This window comes from Ambystoma mexicanum, chromosome 6q, assembly GCF_040938575.1.
Source record: "Ambystoma mexicanum isolate Mex_15411 chromosome 6q, UKY_AmexF1_1, whole genome shotgun sequence".
NCBI classification, from domain to species: domain Eukaryota; kingdom Metazoa; phylum Chordata; class Amphibia; order Caudata; family Ambystomatidae; genus Ambystoma; species Ambystoma mexicanum.
This window is the reverse complement of record NC_090937.1, coordinates 1,034,784,388-1,034,807,966: the sequence shown is the minus strand read 5'-3', so window position 1 is coordinate 1,034,807,966 and position 23,579 is coordinate 1,034,784,388. Positions and strand designations below refer to the sequence as shown.

At 45.7% G+C, this 23,579-nt stretch overlaps 1 protein-coding gene across 5 annotated transcripts in view; it reads left to right on the top strand.

Annotated features, from left to right (window-relative positions):
• The window catches only part of PCM1 (pericentriolar material 1), a 2,166,942-nt gene that overhangs the window by 505,075 nt on the left and 1,638,288 nt on the right, over nt 1-23,579 (top strand). For all 5 annotated transcript variants that reach the window (XM_069631563.1, XM_069631561.1, XM_069631564.1 and 2 more), the window contains one exon: nt 18,240-18,397. In XM_069631563.1, coding sequence (XP_069487664.1) covers nt 18,240-18,397 — 158 coding nt within the window. The remainder of the gene's footprint in view (nt 1-18,239; nt 18,398-23,579) is intronic.

Sequence of the window (23,579 nt, the reverse complement as noted above, 5' to 3'; positions counted from 1 at the left end):
GGTGCTGGACTGCCCTTGTGGGTGGGAAAAAGTGTGCTAACACATTGAAGCGTCTTTTGTGCTAGATGGAATTACAATAATGGGCTTGGACCAAATAATTGGACAGACTCAAAGTGTGGCAAAATACTAATGTATTCTCATTTAATAAAGCAGGGCAAACTGGCAGACATCGGACTGATGCATGCTCACTCACAAACAAACTTGGTTACATTTAGGGGTCTTAGACCCCAATATGCGTCATCTATGATGTAATTCGACGTGGCAAATCATAAAACCTATATGGGCGGGATTGGTGTAAGGGAACATGTCTACATATGGAACATATATGTCTTGATGCTTCATTGGCTGCCTCTTATCTGTCGGATACGCCTTTGAACTACCTCTAAACACATATAGTACTGATTATAGCGTACCTAATAGCAGCGGATTGGTCTATGCAACATTGTATGTTAGGTTGCCTCTAAGACCCACTGATTGGTTGGCCTGCTACCCCAACCTTGGACTTTTGGCTCTCTAGCAGCATTGTACTTGAAACAAAACTTAGGTGTTTGATTCCACTCAGACTACTCCCTGTGTTCCCAATTAGGCCAACTCTCATCAGTCGGATATAAGCCAAAGTCTTCTGAGTAATGTGTGAAGAGACCACAAATGTGTCCATTTCAGCCTCTTATTCACTGTCATTTGATTTAAGCATGCAGGGCCTCTAGAGACTTACTTGCTCACTCCATTTCATATGAGCTTTATACACTTTTAATTGTCCATTACTTGGCTCTTGCAGATGGTTTCATCTTTGTTAGTCTAAAAGCAATGTGCTCTTCGTTCATTGTTTATCCTTAGTTCACTCCCCTCGTGCCTTGCAATTATTCCTTAAATTAGCCTCCTTGATCCTCGGCCAACATAGCCTTGCCGTTATTGTGCACACAGAGCTTTTCTGCCTTTCTGGATTCTACACTCTGGATCTGTTTCTGAGGTAGCTTGGTTGAATTCGACATGAGCCAACGTCCATTTTCCTATCATGGCCGTCTTTGCCACCTTATATATACCTCTTCAGCAAGCTTCTATATTTCTACTTATATATTCTATATTTCTACTTAATGCATTGTGTTAATGCATATTTAGTTATTGACCAGTAAGTTACTTCATCTTCATTGTATCCACGATTACTCCGGTTTAAGTACATGTTTCTCTTGGTGCTTCAGTTACATTAGTGTTCTGTATTTTCATATCGTTTCAGTGTAGGTTCATGTGTCCTCTTTCCTGTTTCATGATGTTGGGGAGAATTTTAATTTCTTTGCCATTCCCCTTTAACCTTAGAGACCGCCAAATCAGGACTTTTTCATTTTAACTGCTGAGTGAGTGGGACTTTTTTCTCACTCTCATGTGGCTTTTCTGACTAGGATTTTTTCGCGTTTCTTACTGTTAAATGGAGTCTGGTAAGCTCCATAGGCATATGCTTTTTGCATAGTGACACACAGCAACTTTTGTGCAGTGCCACTGAGAAGTCCCTTGGACTTCTCTTAATGTTTAGCTACATTTTCTTGGGTGAACTACTGTTCCCAAGAATAGTAAGAAGACCTATGTCATACTTACCTTTTATTTTGTGGGTTCAGCACACACCACCATATGTGGAATGCGGGGGATTACATAGTAACTCCTATATCCCACTTCTCATGTAACATTATTTTCAATGGATTGTGTCCTCCCATGTATTCCTCATTTTATGATAATATATCTCCAGCTGCTTCGGAAATGTATTTATATTTTTTGACAGGGGGCTTGTTGAGACAATGTCCCTCGAGGGCCTCAGTTCGAGTATAAGTAGCGCACGCAGCGCCTGTTGGCTTCAATTTAGTTTTTCCGAGATGACGCTTTGAGAGAATTACAGCACACTTTAGTTCTTTAGAATTCGATTGTATTTTCATCCGAAAATTTCTTTTGTCGGCTCCATCGACGCCTAAGATGGGCTTCAAGAAGTGTCAAGACTGTGGAGCGAAGATGTCGATCACCGACCCCCACTGCATATGTTTGTGGTGTCTTGGTACTGGTCACTATAGCTCAGACTGTGACTCCTGTCAGGCGATGACCGAAAAGGCTCTCTGGGAGCGTAAAGGTAAATTGGCGGTGGGGAGGTTGCCTTCGAAGTCTCCTTTGAGGAGTTCAAAGAAAAAGACTGAGTCGAGGGATTCTTCTCGACATAAAAAATCTAAACGGTCTTGATCGAGAAGTCGATCACGCCATTCTTCGTCTTCCTCGAAGAAGGCCAAGAAATGGCATCATAGGTCACCTTTGACCTCCAGTGATTACGCGGCTGAGGTAATCAAGTGTCCAACTAGATCGGACTCCCCAGCAAAGTGGGATGCGTTTTGTAATGAAATGCTGAAGTTCTTTGAGAATGTGGCCTCGCCCCCTCGAATGACCAGCAGAAAGTCCCTGCCCCTGTCGATCTGCAAAAAGACAAAGCAAAGTTGAAGACAAAATCTTCTAAACCGAGCCTTAAGCCGGTTCTACTTCGAGAAACATATTGATCTGACAATTAATCGTCGAGGGCTTCGACTCGTCAGGAACCCAGCCTATCGAGGGTTCCAGCGGAAAAACACGACAATGTTTGCTTCAGAGCCGTCGACACCAAAATCTTAGTCGACGCCGACTAGGGCAATCCCGACTTCGAGTGCAAGACAACAGATGTCCACAAACTTGTGTAACTCTCCCGTCTCCTGCACACCCAATTGGTATTGTATAGACCATCAACTTTATAAATTATCAGTAAATTGTATTGGAATAAATACTATTTGCACTCAATTCTTTGATAAAACAGATAAAATATTTTTTCTTCATCGTATGGTGTCTAGACCATTGAATCATAATGCATAATCTTTGGTTTGCAATCCGTTCAAACAAGTAACTTTTCAAAATAGATAATTTCATACATTGAATATGATACAATCTCACATGTGACTAAAACAAGTCAATATTCTGTCATGTGTTCAATCCTTGTATGCTTCTCTACGCATTTTTGTAGTATTATTTAATCCAATACAATTTACTGATAATTTATAAAGTTGATTGTCTATTCAATACCAATTGGGTGTGCAGGGGATGGGAGTTGCACAAGTTTGTGGACATCTGTTGTCTTATATTCATTAGTACAACCCAGTGTCATGGTTGGTTTTCTCCCCGGCACCCCGCTACCTTTCTAGAAGCAATCCAATTTTAGAAATACAATCGGTATGCACTAGGCTAAATAGAACATAGATCCCGACTTGGAAGCCATTGTCGACAATTATCTTTAAATTGTCTAAATCAGTGGTAGTGCAGGAGTTTTTAGACCTTTGCCTAAAGACTTTTTAATGTCTATCAGCCATCTGTAAAGAACAACCTTCTGATGGTAGCAATAGACACTTTTGGTTACAATTCGGCACACGTAATGTGCCAGAAGAAGTAATCTGAGTCCAGATGAAAGGATTTATGACAACCTTCAGTCAGCAAGTGGGTTAGATACTGTATGGAAGCGAGGGGTCCTTAGGCCAAGCTACACCAGTTTTACCATCTGCCGCCACTTCAGGCGCCTCAAAACCACTCTAAGGCCTTAACTCACATGACCCCAGCAAGAGGCAGAATTACACAGCATCTGAAAGAATGGCAAGGTATTACTTATGATGCTTGGACACTGGATACTGTAGCCCAATTTTACTGCCTTCCTTTCCAAAAGAGGCCTCGTGATCATCCACAGCAAACAACTCTTTCAAAATCCCGGATTCGTTCCTTGTGCAGGAAATTTTGACCATGCTAGAGAAAGATGCAATAGAACATGCATCTGTAGGTGAATATTACCCATACTTGCCGATTTCCCATAGAGGACAGAGGACTGAGACCCATCTTGGACTTAAGAAACTTGAGCAAGTTCCTCACGAAGGACAGTTCAAGATGGTTACACTTTCCCAAATCCTTCAGGCTCTCCAGCTCCAAAACTGGATGGTATCATTGGACCTTCAGGATGCTTTCTTAAATGTACCTATCCATCTCAAGCACGGAAAGTACCTGAGGTTTGCGGTTGGTAGTTTTCATGATCAGTTTGGAGTTCTGCCATTCTGGCTGACCTCAGCCCTGAGGGTTTTCTCTAAGTTGATGGCAGTGGTGGCAGTGAGTCTCAGGAAATGGGGGTGGGTGGGATTCACGTCTTCCCCTACTTAGACTATTGGCTAATCGGGGCTCGTTCACCCGAAGAAGCCCTGGAACATCTGAGCGTAACCTGCCACTCGCTCCACAGACTGGGCTTCTCCCTCAGTTACAAGAAGTCCCACATGATACCAGCTCAAATATTCCAATTTATTGGAGCAGTTCTCGATGCTTCCTCAGGGAAAGCCTCGCCACCAGAGGTGAGGGCTCAACACATTCTGCAGATGGTTACAAAATTCCAGAGTACCCAGCATCTTCCAGCCTTTGATTTATTTTTTTTGAAGTTGCTCGGTCTCATGGCATCCTGCATTTTCCTGGTGTCAAAGGCTCGCCTGAGAATTATATCCCTCCAATGGGCTCTCAGGCCTCAATGGTCCATTTACGGGCAGAATGTCAGACAACCTGAATGTTCGAGCAGAGTCTCTCAGGACCTTCTGTGGTGGGCTTGAAAAGACAACATTCTCAATGGAGAATCTTTTTGGCAGCCATGGCCGGAGAAAACAGTAGTGACGAACGCCTCAATCACAGGGTAGGGCTCCCACACCAGCGATCTGACAATCAGTGGTCGTTGGTCTCCTCCATTGGAGTCCAAACTGCACATCAACCTTTTGGAGCTGAGGGCAATCAGACCAGCGCTGAAGGCCTTTCTTCCCTCTGTACGGGGAAAGAATGTCCTGATAATGATGGACAACACAGTGGCCATGTACTACCTCAACAAGAGAGGTGTAGGGTCACTACCACTGTGCAGAGAGGCAATGCAGCTCTGGTGCTGGGCAATTCAAGAGGGAATCTCCCTATCAGCTGTTAACCTAGCAGGAGCGGAGAACATGGCGGCGGACGCTGAGCAGGCAGAGCACAATCTCCCACAAGTGGGAACTAGCTCAGGAAGTCCTTCAAGAGATCTTCACCCTTTGGGTATTTCCCCCAGAGGATCTCTAGGAGACACGTTCGTAGTGGACTCGGAATTTCCACTCCTGTACGCGTTTCCTCCAGTCCCCGTAATTCCTCATGTGATCAGGAAGTCGAGAAAGTTTGGGAAAACCATGATCCTAATTGCTCCGGATTGGGTCAGGAAGGCGTGGTACCCGGACCTTCTGGACATGTCCATCTGCCCTACAATGAGTCTTCCACAAAGAGAGGATCTTCTCTCGCAAGATTAAGGTTGGGTTCTCCATCCAGAGGTCAAGACACTCAGCCTTCACGCATGGTTTCTGAAATACTGAGATAGAAGGATTGGGACCTCCCAGATGACGTAATGGAGATTTTGCTTTCAGCCAGAAGGGCAGCAACAAAATCTTTGTACCGCTGCCGTTGGAACAAGTCCAGCAGCTGGTGCAGGGATAAGAATGTGGATCCCTTTCTATGTGGCACATCTACAGTGCTTTACTTCTTGTTACATCTGGTTAATCTGGGGCTCCAGATTGGAACAATTAAAGGTTACCTGGCGGCGCTATCTATTTTCAAGCGCTCTTCACAGCAGGGTTCATATTTTAAGATCCCTCTGATTAGGAATTGTATAAAGGGTCTCACTAATGGATTTCCACCAGTTCCATTCAATGTCCCTGTTAGGGAGAGCGCTCAGAAATGCGCTAATCTCTCTCTACCATAGAGACCACCAGCACTTTTGCTGGACTCTAGGACTTTTTAATTTTTAACCTGGAGACAGTGAGACCTTTTTCCCACTCTCTCATGCATTTTTCTATGAATTGAACAATGTTTCGAAGGGATTGTGTCCTCCGATGTATTCCTTATCTTAGATATCTCCTTCCAGCTCTGCTGACCTTGGAAAATTTTTCTCTAGAGGGCGCTGCGCGTCGACGTCTGCCGAGTCGATGTCCCTCGACAGCCGCCGTATCGACGTCGACATTCATCCTGCCTATAAAGGCCGCGCGCAGCATCCGTTGCTCAGTTCCGTTTTTCCGCGCTTACTCAGTGCCTCGGAATACCTTTGCTCAGTTTCGTAGACAATTTATCCTATTTACCTCGAGATATTCGATCCGTACTCTATGGCTTCCTCGTCGGAACCGACATCCCCCCCCCGGTCCGGCTTCAAAAAATGCCGAGATTGTGGGAAAAAGATGTTGCTGACTGACCCTCACAGAGTTTGTCTGTGGTGTTTGGGAGCTGAACACCATTGTTCGGAGTGCGAGGACTGTATGTCCATGACAGCTAAGGCCCTGAAGGAGCGTAGGGGGAAGCTAGAGAAAGGTAAGACTTCAAAAGCTTCTTCTTCGTCGACGAAGTCGAGACATTCCTCTCCTCGTCACCATTCGCGCTCCAGGTCTCGGAGTGGGTCCCATCACTCCTCGAGATCGAAGCACTCGAAGAGGAGACGTCGAAGATCCCCTTCTCCGTCCTCTTCCTCTGTTTCTCCTAAGAGAATCCCTTGCCCCACGAAACATAGTTCCTGGGCTGAATGGGAGGAGTTCCGCAAAAATATGATGAGCGTCTTCGAGAAAGCGGCCTCGACCCCCTCGAAGACTGCCGAGAGCAATGCTCTGGTCGAAAGACCCGAAGGTCAAAAACGCAGCGAGTCGCAGTACCCGGTGAAGGAAGCTTCTCGAGCGCGTCACGAACCCTCAAGTAAAGCTATGACCTCAAAACCTTCTTCGAAGGTTCCGTCAACGCCATCGACGAAGGTTCCGTCGACGCCGAGGTCGGTGTCTTCGACGCCGTTGTCGAAGGGCCCTTCGACACACAGGTCTGTCGACTCGACGCCATCTTCGACACCGGCGTCAACGCCAAGGAAAGTCACGGTTACGATGCACCCAGTGGCTATCCCCAGGTCCTCGATGACGATGGCGTCGAGATTGTCGACTTCCTCGAGCAGAATCCCAATTCTGTCGAGGACCTCGAGGCCTCCGCCTTTGTTTTCAACACCACGCCCGAATCCTTCGTCGACGAAATCGACATTTTCGAGGCCGATTATGACAAGTTTGGCACCCTCTGCCATGGAGATGGGTTTTACACCCTTTGTGAGTTCAGAACAATTGAGAACTATGTCCTCAATTTTGGAAGAGGGAGAACTATCTGAACAAGAAGACACATTTGAGTTGCAGGGATCTGCAACCCCAGTTAGAGAGGAGTTATCCTCAGAAGAACGCAGGTTAAAGGATCTTCATGATTCCTTACATGAGGCAAGTGGGTTAGACACTTCCCCTGAGGTGGAGTTTGCTAGGCCAGACCCGGGGGAGCATGCTGAAACCCCTTATACAGCCTTAATGGCCAGGATCACAGAATTTATGGGGTGGTCCACACCTTCACAGGCTTTCCAACAAGATGACCTCACGGATGTTCTTGACAAAGGTCCACAGGAGGATCCTGTAGTGCCCTTTCATAAAGCTCTTCAGAGGAAGATTATGACGAACTGGGAAACCCCAGATGTCGTCCCGGTAGTAAATAAAAAACTGTCTACAAAATACAGGGTATCTTCTGCAGACCCGGAGTTTTTGTCAAAACACCCATCCCCAGAAAGTCTGGTGGTACAGGCAGCATCTTCTACTGACGTCAAGACTGCTTACCCTACCGTCCCACAGGACAGGGACGATAAGAAATATGATGCTATGGCAAAGAAAGTTTTTTCGGCATGTAGCATGGCGTTAAAATCTGTTAATGCTACTTGCACCCTTGCTAGATTCAGCCATACACTTTGGGAGTGTGCTTCTACAGCGGCTGACTGCATCCCGGAGGGAGAAGAAAGGGAGGCGTTCCTAAATATCATACAGGACGGTGAAGACGCTATGTGCGAATCCCTCCAGACGGGCATTGATCGGCTGTCAGTATCAGCAGAGCAATGGCGGCAAGTACAACAACCAGGAGATTCGCTTGGTTGAGAGTCTGGTTTTGCCCCAGATGTGCAAGCCAGGCTCTTGAACATGCCATTCGATGGCTCTTCTTTGTTTGGGAAAAAGGCGGATGACAGTTTAGAAAAACTGCAGACATCAAAAGCAGCAGCAAAATCCCTAGGCGCTGCAATCCGTCAGACACCTTTTCGTCCCAAAGGAACCTCTGCGAGGGGCAAGTCCTTTTGCTTCTACTCCGCATTCGGAAGAGTTAGAGGACGACCGGCTCAAAGGGGACAAAGAAGAACTACCCGAGGTGGACGGGGTAGATATTCAAAAGCCGCAGCAACAGCAGGTGCCTCTTTACCATCGGCATCTGCATCAGCCGCCCCAAAACCACTCTGAGGACTTCCCTCCAGGACACCTGTAGGAGGCAGGTTAACTCAACATCTGGCGGAATGGCAGGCTATCACGTCAGATGCTTGGGCATTGGAAACAGTTGCCCAAGGTTACTGCCTGCCTCTCCTACGCATACCTCAGAGTCATCCACCGGGGATCAGCTCTCAGAAAGCTCCAGATCCGCTCCTCTTGCAGGAAATGTTGGACCTGCTAGAGAAAGGTGCCATAGAACCGGTACCTGTAGCGGAAAGGAACAAGGGCTGGTACTCCCCTTACTTTCTGAATCCAAAGAAAGACTGAGGACTGAGACCCATCTTGGACTTGCGAGAATTAAACAAATTCCTCAGGAAAGACAAATTCAAGATGGTACCTCTTTCTCAGATCCTTCAGGCCCTTCAGTTCCAGGACTGGTTGGTATCTCTGGACCTTCAGGACGCTTATTTCCATGTGCCTATCCATCTCAAACACTGGAAATACCTGAGGTTCGCAATTGGCAACTCTCATTATCAATTTCGAGTACTGCCATTTGGGCTGACCTCCGCCCCGAGGGTCTTCACCAAGTTAATGTCGGTAGTGGCGGCAAGTCTAAGGAGGGAAGGGATTCACGTCTACCCCTACCTGGACGATTGGTTGATCAGGGCTGTATCTTCGGAACAAGCTCAGATCCAGCTAAATCACGTTTGCCAATCCCTTCACAGACTGGGCTTCTCCCTCCAATTTAAAGAAGTCACAAATGATACCATCGCAGAGACTCCAGTTCATCGGAGCGATCCTGGACACTTCCCTGGGAAAAGCTTCGCCACCAGAGGTGAGGGCTCAAGATATTCTACAGATGGTTACCAAGTTCCAAAATGCCCAACGTCTCCCAGCATTCGACTTTTTGAGGTTGCTAGGCCTCATGGCATCCTGCATTTTACTAGTGCCAGAGGCTCGCGTGAGAATGAGATCCCTCCAGTGGGCACTGAGGACTCAGTGGTCACAATTCTCAGGAAGAATGACAGTTCTTCTTCAGGTTCCCGACAGGGTGGCTCGAGACCTTCAGTGGTGGGCCTGTCAGGAGAACATTCTGAAAGGAGAACAGTTTTGGCAACCCTGGCCGGAGATAACAGAAGTCACGGATGCCTCACTCACGGGGTGGGGAGCCCACGCCAACGACTTGACCATCAGCGGTCGTTGGTCTCCATCGGAGTCCAGACTACATATCAACCTGTTAGAGCTGAGGGCCATCAGACATGCGCTGAAGGCGTTCCTGGCAGCTGTACAAGGGAAGAATGTCCTGATAATGACGGACAACACAGTGGCCATGCATTACCTCAACAAAAGAGGAGGCGTAGGATCACTACCCCTGTGCAGAGAGGCGATGCAGCTCTGGTTTTGGGCAATCCAAGAAGGAATCTCTCTATCGGCAGTTCACCTAGCCGGAGAGAAGAACTTGATAGCGGACGCTCTGAGCAGGCAGAGCACAGTCTCCCACGAGTGGGAACTAGCTCAGGAAGTCCTTCAAGAGATCTTCGCCCTTTGGGGAACCCCTCAGGTGGATCTGTTCGCCACCAGTGTCAACAGGAAGTGCGATCTGTTCTGCTCAAGGGAATTTCCCTCGAGAGGAGCTCTGGGAGACGCGTTCATAGTGGACTGGGAGTTTCCACTTCTGTACGCGTTCCCACCGGTCCCTGTCATTCCTCAAATGATCAGGAGGTTGAGAAGATTCCGGAAAACCATGATCCTAATTGCCCCGGATTGGGCCAGGAGAACGTGGTACCCGGACCTTCTAGACTTGTCCATCTGCCCTCCAATTCGACTTCCACTCAGAGAGAACCTACTCTCACAAAAGGGAGGTCAGGTTCTCCATCCAGACATCAAAACCCTCAACCTTTACGCTTGGCTTCTGAAAGGCTGAGGTACAAGGATTGGGACCTCCCTGATGATGTTATGGAGGTGTTGCTTTCGGCAAGGAGGCCATCAACAAAGTCTTTATACCGCTGCCGTTGGAACAGATTTTGCAGCTGGTGTAGAGAAAAGAATATCGACCCCTTTTCATGTGGTACACCAATGGTTTTGTCCTTCCTACTCTATTTGGCGAATTCAGGCCTTCAAGTTAGCACCATTAAGGGCTATCTCGCAGCGCTATCCATCTTTAAGCGCACTGCGGAAGAACATCCTATTTCAAGTTACCCTTGGTAATACAGTTTCTAAAGGGGTTAACCAACGTTTATCCCCCAAGACCATTCCAGGTTCCCCTATGGAATTTAAACTTAGTCTTAACTTTCCTGATGGGCACACCTTTCGAACCACTCCATTCTTGTTCGTTAAGATTTCTTACCCTTAAAACTGTTTTATTAATAGCACTTAAATCTGCTAGAAGGGTGAGCGAGTTACAAGCTCTTTATTGTAAACCCCCTCATACAATCTTTCACAAAGACAAAGTTGTCCTGCAAGTGAAGCCTAATTTCCTCCAAAAGGTGGTTTCTGAATTCCATATCACTCAGAAGATTACCCTGCCATCTTTCTATCCTCCTCCTCATCCGGGGAAAGAGGAAGATAGGTTACACAGGCTGGACCCTAGAAGGGCTTTAAGTTTTTACATCAGTAGACTGGCCAGGATAAGACAAGCAGACCAGCTGTTTGTAGGCTACACAGGTAACAAGCTGGGGTTACCGATAACTAAGCAGACCATTTCCAGATGGATCATTCTAGCCATTTTGGAATGTTATAAACTGGTAGGAAAAGAGCCCCCTCAAAACCTTAGGGCTCATTCGACCAGAGGTATTGCAGCTTCATCGGCCCTCAAAAGAGGAGTGCCGGTTAAAGACATTCGTGCGGCCGCCACATGGTCGTCCGCCCATACCTTTACACGATTTTAAAACTTGGATTCCTCCTCCAGTCAAGAGACTAGGTTTGGAAGGGCAGTATTGCACTCTATTCATCAATAGAAGGCAGCATGAAGTCAGTACTCCCACCTCCAATAATGGAATACTGCTATGGGAGCGTATCTAAGATAAGGAATACGTCAGAGGACACAATCCTTTCGAAGAACAAGTTACTTCTTACCTTGTAACGTTCTTTTGATGGGATGTCCGACGTATTCCTTATCGACCCTCCCATCCATCCCCGCAGTTCTACTTCCCTTGTTGTTGCAGCTTAGGCTCCTTCAGGGTGATTAGTCTAGTCCAGACAGAAATACTGTGGGCTACAAAACAGAACTGAGCAACGGACGCTGCGCGCGGCCTTTATAGGCAGGATGACATCGACGTCGATACGGCGGCTGTCGAGGGACATCGACTCGGCGGACGTCGACGCGCAGCGCCCTCTAGAGAAAAATTTTCCGAGGCCAGCAGAGCTGGAAGGAGATATCTAAGATAAGGAATACGTCGGAGGAACATCCCATCGAAAGAAGGTTACAAGGTAAGAAGTAACTTGTTCTTCTCTTTTGGTTTTTGGAGTCTTGGAGGCATCTTTTTACATTGTGACACACCTCACCTTCAGTGCAGTGGCACAGCAAAGTCTTTCAGATTTGCCAAAGGTTAAAATACCTTCTCTTTGCTAAACTGTTTCCAAGAGCAGTAAAATTAAATTGACTTTGCTTACATTTGTAACTTTCTAGACCCAGCACACACGATCTTACAATAGGGTGCTGGAGGGGTTACTTAGTATCCACTTTGTCTAGTTTCTCATGTAACCTTTTTTATGTTACCCTTTCTACAATTAATGGCTGGTGGCAGTGGTTTACTTTTTACTACCATTGTGTGTTTTTACTGCGGGCTGCGTTCGCAGCTGAACTAAAGCATCCATAGGTGCCCAGTTTGTCAAAATGGCCCCAGTCTTCACTTTTCGCCATTTCTTTGTGGAAAGGTCCTTGAGATTTACTGTGTGCCAAACCAGGTTTGGTCCCTTTGTTAGTTTTCTTTGGTGGGATTGACGAATGAAGCCCGCCTCTTGCTCCAGAGTGTCTGGCAGGGGCAGGAAGTGAGGGAGGTGCCCGTAACTCCCTGTGCTTAATCCCCTTGGTTACAGGAATGCACCCAAGTGATTGGCCGGCTGACTGTCCAGCAAGGACAGCCACCCTGCTGGGTGATTTGACAGCTAGGCTGGAATGAATGGGAGAAACCTGCATAAAAGGCGAGGCTTTTTGGCTTGGAAGGCAGAGTCGACCACTGGGCAAAGGAATCCGAAGAAGAACTTGGAAGAGACTCCTGCTGCAACTCCTGGACTGTTGGTTTGGCTGGTGAAGCCCTGCTGCTGCGCTGAAGCTCTGAATTCGCCTCGACTAGAGAAGCCCTGCACTGACAACTTCTCTCTTTTTGTTGGTGGGACCAATCAACTCCAAAGTAAGCCCGTCTGGACATCCTCTCGAAGCTGGCTGTACTTTTGCTGCTGCTGTTGGAACCGAAGTGCCAGGGAGCTGAACACCAGATCAAGTGCGTTGCTTTTAAGTCGGACCCGAGCTCCAGGAAGATCATCCGGACTCCCAGGAAGCAGGACTGACCAAGCCTGAACCACCTCAACAGAGTGCTGGACCCCAGATGCGAGGAAGGCTGAAGTGGTATCAGAGAACCACAGTGGTGCTATTTGCTTGAGACAAAAGAAGCTGAAACTGCAAAGTGTCACTGATTTGAAGATTGCTGGTTGCTTTCGTTGACCGTCTCATTGCAGTGCAGGAGTCCCCAGAAGTCCTCTTGTCCCCACAACTGAGGCCCAGGAACAAAAGGATCTGCAGAGCTGCACAGGAACAGAAGCCAGCTGACACCATTTCTTCTAACCAAAGGTACTGTATAGTCTAAGAGAACTTACCTCTTGTTGTGTAGCCTTACTTGTTTTCAGTGGAGACTTGTCTTGGTTGCTCTGTAGAGTTGCTTGCATCTTCTACTCTCACAAGCCTAACAGCTTGTGGCCTTACATGGATTCTTCTTTTCTACAAAGACTTCTAAAACATTGTGCAAGACTTTTACTTAACTGCAAGAAGTGCTTCAGCTCACCTAGACTTTTGCTTACTTGACATTGGCTGGCCTGGCTCCCTGGATGACTCTGCTCTCCTCTGACATTGTTGCACCTATCCTTCCAGGAAGGGGTTAACTTACTTTGCATTGGGGATTCAAAAGTACTTCCCTGCTTCAGAATATTTGTGTGATCTCTTGTTTGTTCTAATAACCCTTTTCTTTGACACTGAGCTCAGTATTGCTCTAAATCTAACAGTGATATATTAATGTCCAGTGTCCCAGCTATTTAAGTCATCTAAAGGTGTAGGAAGTGTGTGTGCCATCCCCAATGGGCATTTGCTGATTTAGAGAAATGAAGACTGTGTATTTTGGAGAGTATCTGTGTGTTACTATTATATTACCCCTTCTGAAGAAGGCTTATTCAAACTGGCTGTTAAATTAAAAATTGTTTAGTCACGAAATCTTTTGTATAAGTGTTTATTTTGATACTTGTCACTGTGAATATCTGTAACTACCCTACTGCTCACATTGACCAGTCTTGAGATGAGACTGGCGGCTCAATCACACTACCTACCTGTGTAGTACAGACCTATACCAAAGGTTGGGTTCCTATTGCCAGGAGGTCAAGGTTGTTGTAGTGCACCCTAAGGGTACTGCTCCAAATCTTGCCAAGCATTCCTTTTGAGCCTTTACATACATTCATGCCCATTAAGACTTTGGACATTAAGAACTGTTTTGCTTCTTGAAATAATGTCGGCCCGCAGGGTAAGCCAGTTGTAGGCCCTTTCCTGTAAACCTCCTCATACAGTTTTCCATAAAGACAAGGTATTTCTCAAGGTAAAACCTAAGGTACTCTCTGACTTCCACTTGTTGCAAAAAATTACTTTACCAACTTTTTATCCTCCTCCCTCTCCAGGAAAGGAGGAAGAAAGATTATGTAGACGGGACCCAAAGAAGGCACTGTTTTTACACATCTAGAATGGCTACATTTCACCAAAATGACTAATTATTAATAGTCTATACTGGCCCTAAATTGGGTCTAGCTGTTATAAAAACAAACCATATCCAGATGGATCATCCTGGCTATTGGTGAGTGTTACAAAATAGCGGCTAAGGACCCGCCGGAAGCCCTAAAAGCTCATTCCACAAGGGGCATGGCAACCTCTGCTGCTCTACAGAGGTGTCCCAATCAGACATTTGTTCAGCTGCCACTTGGTGGTCTGTCCACACTTTTGTGAGACATTACTGTCTGGATTAGTCTTCCAGTGAAGGAGGACAATTTGTAAAAGCAGTACTTCATTCAGTACATGATTATAACAAAATTGAACTTGTACTCCCACCTCCAAATTATTACTACTTTGGGGGTCTATCATAAGATGAGGAGTACGTGGAAGGACACAATCTATTCGAAGAACAAGTTACTTACCCCTGTTAACATTCTTTTGATTGGATGTTCCTCCCACGTATAACTCATACGTATAACTCCCTGCCTACCCCGCTGTACAATTTACGTGTTCTTACACTTTGTTTTCTTTGAGCCTACAGTCTATGGTACGTCTGGTAATTACTCTTCAGTAGGGGAAAAACAGAACTGAAGCCAACGGGGACTGTGTGTTCTACTTATACTGATGATGATGTTGACAGTCGAACGGAGGCCCATGAGGGACACTGACACGACTAGACTGCACACAGCGACCCCCGTGGGGGGGAAAAAATAAAAAAACGAATTACGATGCAGATGGAGCTGCATTTATTATCATAAAATGAGGACTACACAGGAGGAACATCCAATCGAAAGAACGGTATCGGGTAAGTAACTTGTTTGTTACACTAACTTGAATGGCTGGTGGCAGTGTGGTTTTTATTGTTATTTATTTTACTACCTTGTGCCATGTATCTCAGGCTGATTTCTCAGCTGCAGTAGAGCACCCAAGGGTGACCATTTTCTCAAAATGGCCCCTGTCTTCTTTTTTCGCCATTTCTTGTCAGTTAGTTCCTTCTAGGCTTTAACTCTGTTGTTTGAATCGGGTGTTAGTCCTTTTTCTCTAGGTGTGCCTGAGTGAAAGCAGTTCTGATTGTCCAGCTGGCTGTCCGGTAGGAGAGCCACCCTGCTGGGTGATTGACAGCCTAGGGCTGTGAATGAATGGGAACTTGCTTAAAATGGTTTTTGGGACTAGAGGCAGAGTTGACCACTGGAGGACAAGATCCAATGAAGATGTGAAGAGAAGCCGGCAGCACACTCCTGGACCGCGAAGTGCCTGGTGAAGCCCTGCAGCTGTGCTGACCCAGTTTTCGTTTCGATTGGGAAGACCCGTATGGGTGGACTTCCTCACTTGGGCTTTTGGGACCAACTAGCCTTGAGACGAGCTTCATTTTGGCACAACCCCCGACTTGCTGTGATTTCCCAAGGCTGCAGAATCCCAATACCCCGGGACCCCTGACCATCATCTAGTGCATTGTCTTCGGAAGTGTGAATCTGGCCAGTACTTTGTGGGCATCCAGAGGACCCTACAGAATCAGGAAATCTTAATCCAGAGTTCCTTCACCAGAGTCCAGGACCGAGCGAATGAATAACTTCAAACCAGAGCTGTTCGTTCTTCTTTGCTGCTGAGAGAAAGGCGCTAAAACCACAAAAGGCTGCCGAATCGAGGACAATCCATTTCTGCAGAGCCCCTCTCTCGAGTGCTGCTGCAGATTCCCGCCAGACATCCTCCCTTTCGCCACCACGAACCTGGAACAAGGGTCTGCTACACTGCAACAGGAAAGCATCCAGCTGCAACAAATTATTCAGTTCACAGGTACTGTGGGGCTTGGGTTACATCTACCTTTTGCCAATTCTGTTGCTAACTAGCTCGGGGAGTACTATTTTAAACCCTTTTGAGTTGACCTCAACTCATTTGCACATCTTCCAGCTTGTGCTTCTTCAAGGTGGCTCCTCTTGAGCCTCTGTGATTTTCTACTGAACTGCTGACTATTTCTAAAACATTTTCTAAGAAGAGGGCATCAGAACTTTGAACTAGTCCATGGACTTTGGCTGCTCTGGCTCCCTAAATGCCCCCTTTTCAACCTGTTGGCTTTGTTAGTGCCTGTTCCCTTACAGGTTTTAATTGTGAACGCTATTATTGCTGGGATAAAAGACTGCCTACATCCCTCTGGGAGAATCTAACTGTTTTTCTAAGTGCAAAGTATGCTCTTATCGGACTATAACTTTTCCCTTCTTATAATTCAATATTGCAATGGTGATCACAAATAAGCGTTATTACTGAACTCCTATGACGTCACTCAATGTGCTGAAGTATGTATAACGTATGCAAAGTTTACTCGCCTTCTTTTATTGCTCTTGTTGAATTGAAGCCTAACTTTGGAATTAATTTTAGGATTAGTTGCTGCTTTTTAAAGATTGTCTAATTATCCTTATATTTATACTATAAGTTTAAGTGTGTAAGTGTTTACTTGGATACCTGTATTTATTGATTGCATTGTACAGCTCTGCAGCTCACATTACCCCAACTTGTGCAATACAGGCCTATATGAAAAGGTGGGTTACCTAATAAGTCTTGTAAAGTCCCACACCAATTGGACTCTACAAATTCTTACCCAACAATAGGTTCATGCTGACATCCGTCCATGTGGCATACTTCCACACTCAGTGTGAGCATGCATACTGTATGGCTGGCTGGCTGAGTGCATAGCGTCTCCCATACACGTGATGCAGTATTGCAACAATATACGGGACTCCATTTACTGCTCTTCTGCTGTTCCAATAGGATGGTGGCGAGGGGGGCGAGAACATGTTTGAAAGCATCCACCTGCTCCTCTACAAAAGGCTGATGGGCAAATGGATGTTTCTCCAATTTGGAGCTAAAAGGTGATAGTAGATCCTTTTGAGTGGAAGAAATTCCATAGAACGTGGCATTTGACCCATGTTCGTTCTCAGTAGAGTTGTCACACATTCCTTTTCAATATGTCCTAGACATAGACATGCACTGTACAGCTTGGGATGAGGTCAACCCACTAAAACAAGGACATTTGAGAACAAAATCTGTATCTCCCTTTCGAAGGGAATGACCTATTCCACACGCCAACTGACAAGGAATTGAAAAAAAGAGCCACTTCCATCCTCACAGCAAAGTCTTTTACTGTGCTGGCAAAAGGACCTCAAATCATTTCCATCCTATAGACCACCTTGCTCTGATTTCAAAATAAAGGGCTTTGGTGGGTTTTGTGGATACCACAACAGAAAGAACAAACAGCCGACAGTTCAGCTAGCTCCCAAAGGTGGAAAGAACAAAGGCCTTCCAACAGAAGATTCTATTCCTCTTCCTCTGCAAAATCGGCTGAACCCAAGAAACTGATATCCAAGTCTGGATTCACTCCTCCCTGGTTGGTGGCACAATTTCCAAGAACCATCAGGGCTTGCGTACTATTTCGGGGGATTCTCGGATCCTCTCAGTGGTTACCAAGGGACATCGGCTAGTCATTCCCCTAATTCCCACCACCTCCTGTGGGATTTGCCATGAATCTGGACTTTTGAAATTTAGGACCAGGCTAGGTCATTCTGACTGAGACCTTTGACCTCTGTCCTTGGCTCTGGTTAAATCTGTTCGTTTTCAAACCCTTCTTGGACTGTTCCTCGTTGATTGCGAAGGTAACCTAATCTTCTGGTTTTTCTAGTTAAATGAAAAACATGCTTCAAAAAAATTATATTTAAAGTCTGTTGATGCTAGTGGTTTTCTGCCATGTGATGTGACACCCTGAACAGTGTATGACAAGGTTAGAGTTTTGGTGGCTTTGTTTATGAACCAGAACTGCAAATTGTTCTGCATAGTAATGATGACAGCCCTTCAACTAAAGATGGATATAGCTTTGTTTTAAAGGTTTTTTAATGTAAGTCTTATGGCAATTATTTTGAAATATGCATTTTACCTTCCTTGCTTCCTTTCTGTAGAAACCCTCAGAGGATTGGTAGCTGGGTTGAGGTTAACAGTAATTCTAATGCTCAGTGCATTGCAAATAACCGAGATGGAAGACCACTCAACACAGACTGTGAAATAAACAACAGAGCAGCTGCCAATATAAGAACTCTAAATATGGCATCACCATTGGGTATGAATTAATTGTTGGGCATTTTGTTTAACTTTGTTTTTTGTTTTTGTCCATGTGTTTAAATAAAAATATAATTGCAATTTTTTCTAAACGTAGCACATGTGCTCTTAAGATTATGTACACTTTGATGAAAATGGCTATTTTACTATTAAGAGTTTAAACTAACCTATGTCACCTATGCACATTTAAAACAACGTAATAAAGTTTTCAGTGGTGCATGCCTACTACACAGGCTGGAGTAGATACTCAATCTCTCTAGCTCCGATACTCATTTGCTTCACCACTTGTTGACCCGGAGGTGAATTACGTAGATGGCAACACGTTAAATTGCAGTATGGATCAAGATTAGGATTGGATAAGCGGGAGCTAAAAGCATCTCCTGGATATCCAGTATTAACCAGTGATCAGGAGTTACCACTGGGAAGGAGGAGCTAGTACATAGCATTCCGCAAATCTAACTTGCGTATAAGCTTCAAACGTATCACTTTACCACAGTTGAGTGTTTGGACTCACTTGATGACATACTGTTTTGATTGACATCAAGTGAGTCCAAACGCTCAACAGTGGTAGTGTGGCAGAGCAGTACGCTCTCGGTCTTGGGGGGCGGGGCCAGCATTGTTATCCAAGTATGCCCAGATACACCCAATGAAATACACCACACAGGAAACACTGCAAAAAGACATTGACCAGTGTTAAGGCAGTCATTGTACCACCCCCTGAGGATGCTACAAACACTAACCCTAGGGAGAAGGCTGACATATCTGACAAAGGGAAGCCAAACCTCTCGAAGTGTAGGTAGCTCGGAAAGGGCGACAAGGCTTACCTCCGAGAAGTAGGCTAACACAAGGGTACAACGAGTCCACACACTTATCCATAGAAAATACACCACACTGTTCTACTGAAAAATGTATACTGTAGATGACACATATAAAACTACCAGGGCAAATAAGTACTTATGAAATAATACATAGCATTAAAATATACTAAGCATATTATAAAATAGTAAAGTCTATACAAGAACTCCCCTAACCCCAATGTCTATATGTAGACCCTCTACCTGAGTTGAGAACCCACCATAAAATGTCTGGTGGGGAGAACCAGGGAACCATAAAATCTAGCAAGCAGCTAAGTCCTGTGTGGGCCTGCACAATAATGTACATTGTCCTGAAGATATGACCCAACCCTAGTATATGCAGAAGGCCGGGACCTGGTGACAATAAAGTCTATACTAATTCTCCCAAAGTACAGTTTGTGTTAAGACTGTTTTTGATAACTGTTGGGGAAGGCAATCATTCCCCTTGAGGTTTTATCCTCACCCTGTTGTTGCAAGGCCTGCACCTAAAACACATGTAGGAGATGGAAGCGATACAGAAATGTAATTCAACCAACAGGCAAGGATATTAAAATCCCAAAGGCTAAAACACTACTCCACAATTATTTGGATTCCCAGACATTATAGAACTAGTAATGCCAGATACATATGAAACATTATAGCCCAAAAGAGTAGGAAACCATTCTAAACTATATGGAAAGGCTTCTAAGAATCCATATTTAGTAATTGTTACACTCTTTAATCTTTTCGGGGAAAAATATACACAATTGCTTCCATAAATAGTTGGTGTTTAAAGTATATTCACCATGAATGAAATAACAAATTAATATAAAATCACTGGTAAGTAGTATAAATACAAAGCTTGGTCCAGAGCTTGCAGAACCACTGCGTGAACAAGAAAAATGTCCAGGGGTGTAGGTAAGTTCCCCAGAGTCCATTTCAGAAGAGCTTGTTTGTTAGCCGTTCCCTAAGAATGAATGGAGGAACAAATAAAGGGCCATCTGCTTTAGCGAAGGTAGGTCTTTGACCTCACAGGTGCCGATTCTGCTACTGGCAACTCCAGGAAAGGCCACCAGATACCCCAAATAACTGTTCCAGAGGTTTGGAAGATGGACCGAGGCCTCAAAGAATTAACAGAACTGGTGATTCTTTACTGTATTTCCCACAGGCTTGTATTGGTGTGGCCTGGAAAAGCCATTGATAGCCCAGAAAGGGTAGGAGACCCACACTGAAGCCCAGACAGGAATAAGCCATTCAAGAAACAACACTGAAGGATACATGCTTTTGCTATTAGACACAAAGCAATACAGAAATAGAAGTCAGCTGACACTTGGGAAGTGCGTAATGACAAGCATATATGTTGCAATTGGTAGCTCTGACGTGACCAAGAGATGCCTTTTATAGGTGAATACCATTGGCATGTGCCCAAATCACATGTTATAAAAGAGAAGTAAACCCCTTGTCTTACTGGAATTTTGGACAATAATAAGTCAGGCGGTCACATAGTCTGCCTACCATGAGAAGTATGCGTCCCACTCACCCTGCGTCATTTTTTATTTTAAACGTGTTTAAATTGGTTTTTAATTTACTCAACATCAACATTTCCCTCTATTCCCCCCCCGCACCCCACTCTGCCTGAAAGGACCTCTTTCCCCTGCAGTCAGTCTTGATTTTCATGAGCCGACTATGTCGAATTCTGATCTTGTGTGAGTACCATCGTTCCATATAGTCACTTTGTAAGTAGGCAAGTACTGACCCCCAATCTTTTTTAAATTTGTCCTGGTCCCCCTGGATCTTATAGGTGATCCATTCCATTACCATATATGACCACACCTTCTGTACCAATCGTAGATTGACGGTGCGGTTTGTTGCTTCCATTTCTGTGCTATTGCAAGCCTTGCTGATATTAGAAAGCCCATGAAGTTCTGCTTTTGTGCTTTCGTCAGAAGCCTTGCCCGGGTGTCCCACAGGCCACAAAGCCATACTTTTTCTTCCACCCTTCCCAAGTCTTGGAACATCCCCCTGCATCTGGGCTTTCACATCAACCTAAAATTGTTGGATTCCTGGGCATTCCCAACATATATGATTCCATTTTCCCCAGTTGCCCACAGCCCCTCAGCATAGGTTTGATGTTTATTCTTCCTAGCAATTGCAGGAAGTTCTCCCTGTATAGCCGATCAACTCGATCCGGAAGGGTAATGCCAAGGTAGGTCACCCCTTTGTCTGCTACTTTCTGTGGCAAGGAGGAGGCTAGTCTCCTTACCGTGTCTCGATCGTCCGCTAGCGCTAGCAGTTCGGATTTCTGCCCGCATGTCACCCGCAAATGCCACTACTTTGTAGGGTTTTCCTGCCATTTCCATGCCTTTTCAGAGTCCCTAATTCGTATTAGTAGGGGGTTCTAAGGAAATCCCGTAGAGGAGCGGAGACATGGGGCACCCCTGTTTCGTTCCTCACCCAATTTTTGCTTTGTCCGAGATCTCACCATTTATCGCTATACGGATTTCGGGTAAGTTCTAGTTTGCCTGGACCATTTTAATAAAGGGTTCCTGTTAGGGAGAATTCTCCTTCTAGGGCTAATTTCCCTCACCTAGTGAGTCCCCCAGCAGCTTTTTCCACTCTTACCTGTGTTTTGACCTATGTGTTTTTACTCATTTGTGTGATCTTGGGCACTGAAGCACACCACTCCAGGTGCCCCTGTTCTTGTATGGGTTACACCGCACCCTCAGTGTAGTAACCCAGGGTTGTCTTTAAGACTTACCTCTGACTCCATTTCGCTGGGGCTGACTACTGTCCCCCAGAGAAAGGTAAAGTTGCCATTTACTTTACCTAGTCATTTTTACCACAGACCCAGTACACCCCATCTTACATGGAGTACTGGAACGTGCTAATCTGTAACCCTTTCCTGTCTGTACCTCCCTGAGCATTGTTTCGCTCTTAACATTTAGACTTGGCTGGTGGCAGCGGTATCTACCCTAACTTTTCTACCGCGATTATATTAGATAAACGTGGTACTGTTCTTTGCTATTATATTAACCTCGAACATAAACCCGCTTGACCAAATCGTCTTTCTTTTGGCTCCGGTTGGGTTTATTCGCCATTTCTTTTTGTTAAAGTCCTTCTTGTGTTTTACTTTGCGCGGCAAACTAGGTTTGCCTTCTTTGTTCACCGTCTTTTAGCGGGCTTCTGCAGAGATGCCCTCCTCAAGGTGCTTGGGTGTCTAAGTGGGCTGAATGTGAGGGAGGGGTGTAGTCAGCCCCTGCACAGGGTATCCTAGGAAACCCAAGTCGCACTTTGCCATGATTGGCTGAGGTGGTTGTCCCGGCTGGACAACCCCCCCTGCTGCGTGATTGACAGCCAGGCTGTGTGAATGGGGATTTTTTGCGCATAAAAGGCAGGTCTTTTGGGCTAGAAGTCAGTCGCCTCTGGAACTACAAAGAACCGAAGAGAAGCGGAAAGAAAGACGGCTGCTGCAACTACCGTGTCCTGGTGAAGCCCTGCTGCAGTCCTGAGCTATCTACCCTTCGACGACTAAGAGGCGATCCAGTCCGGAGTCGTCTTGCCTTGAGCCTGGTGGGGATAACCAGCTCATCTTCCTCAACCAGAGATCTCCGCCGTGGTCGAAATCGCTGCACACTGCTGTAGTGGTCCGGATAGTCACCTGCCGAGTCTCTCCTGTTTTTAAGGAGCGCACCTTTTATTGTCGCTGCTGCTGGCTTCATCCCTGTGTGGTGCAGACCCCCTTCAGACGTCGTCCTTCCTGACGAAGCTCCAGAAATCGTGGGTCTGCGGGAAACCAACAGGAACAGCTGCCAGGGTACCAGCTGCATCGGTGAAATAAGGTACTGTGCTCTGCTCGATGAAACTGGGTGAATCCCTTTTCTTCCTCAAGGCTCGTCCTTGTCTTCCCTCCTTCTTATAACTTTTACTTCCGAACATTGACAATATCTAAGTACTTTTGGGCTACGTTGAATCGTGAACTATTTAACAGTGTGATCTTCGGCAACAGGTCTCCGGTGTCACTTAACCCTGGCTCCCGACCCTTTGACTTTTGACACCTGTTTGAGTGTTTCTCGATGCTGTCTGCCTAACCTAAATCTTGCCTGTGATTTTTGCCTCCAACTCCCTCTGGGTATCTCGGGAGCTAAGTGTGTTTTTGCCCCGGTAGCATTTCATGTCACGATACGCGTTTATTGAGTATACCGAACTGTCAAAAAGTGATCGCAACCGTATCCGCTGTATCCTGTTTTGTTCATAACACCGGTTCATTCAAACACAGGGTACTTACCTTGAGACATGCTGTACAAAGTGAATTGGTTAGTTGTATTATATTTAACGTGTGGTTTTGTTTAA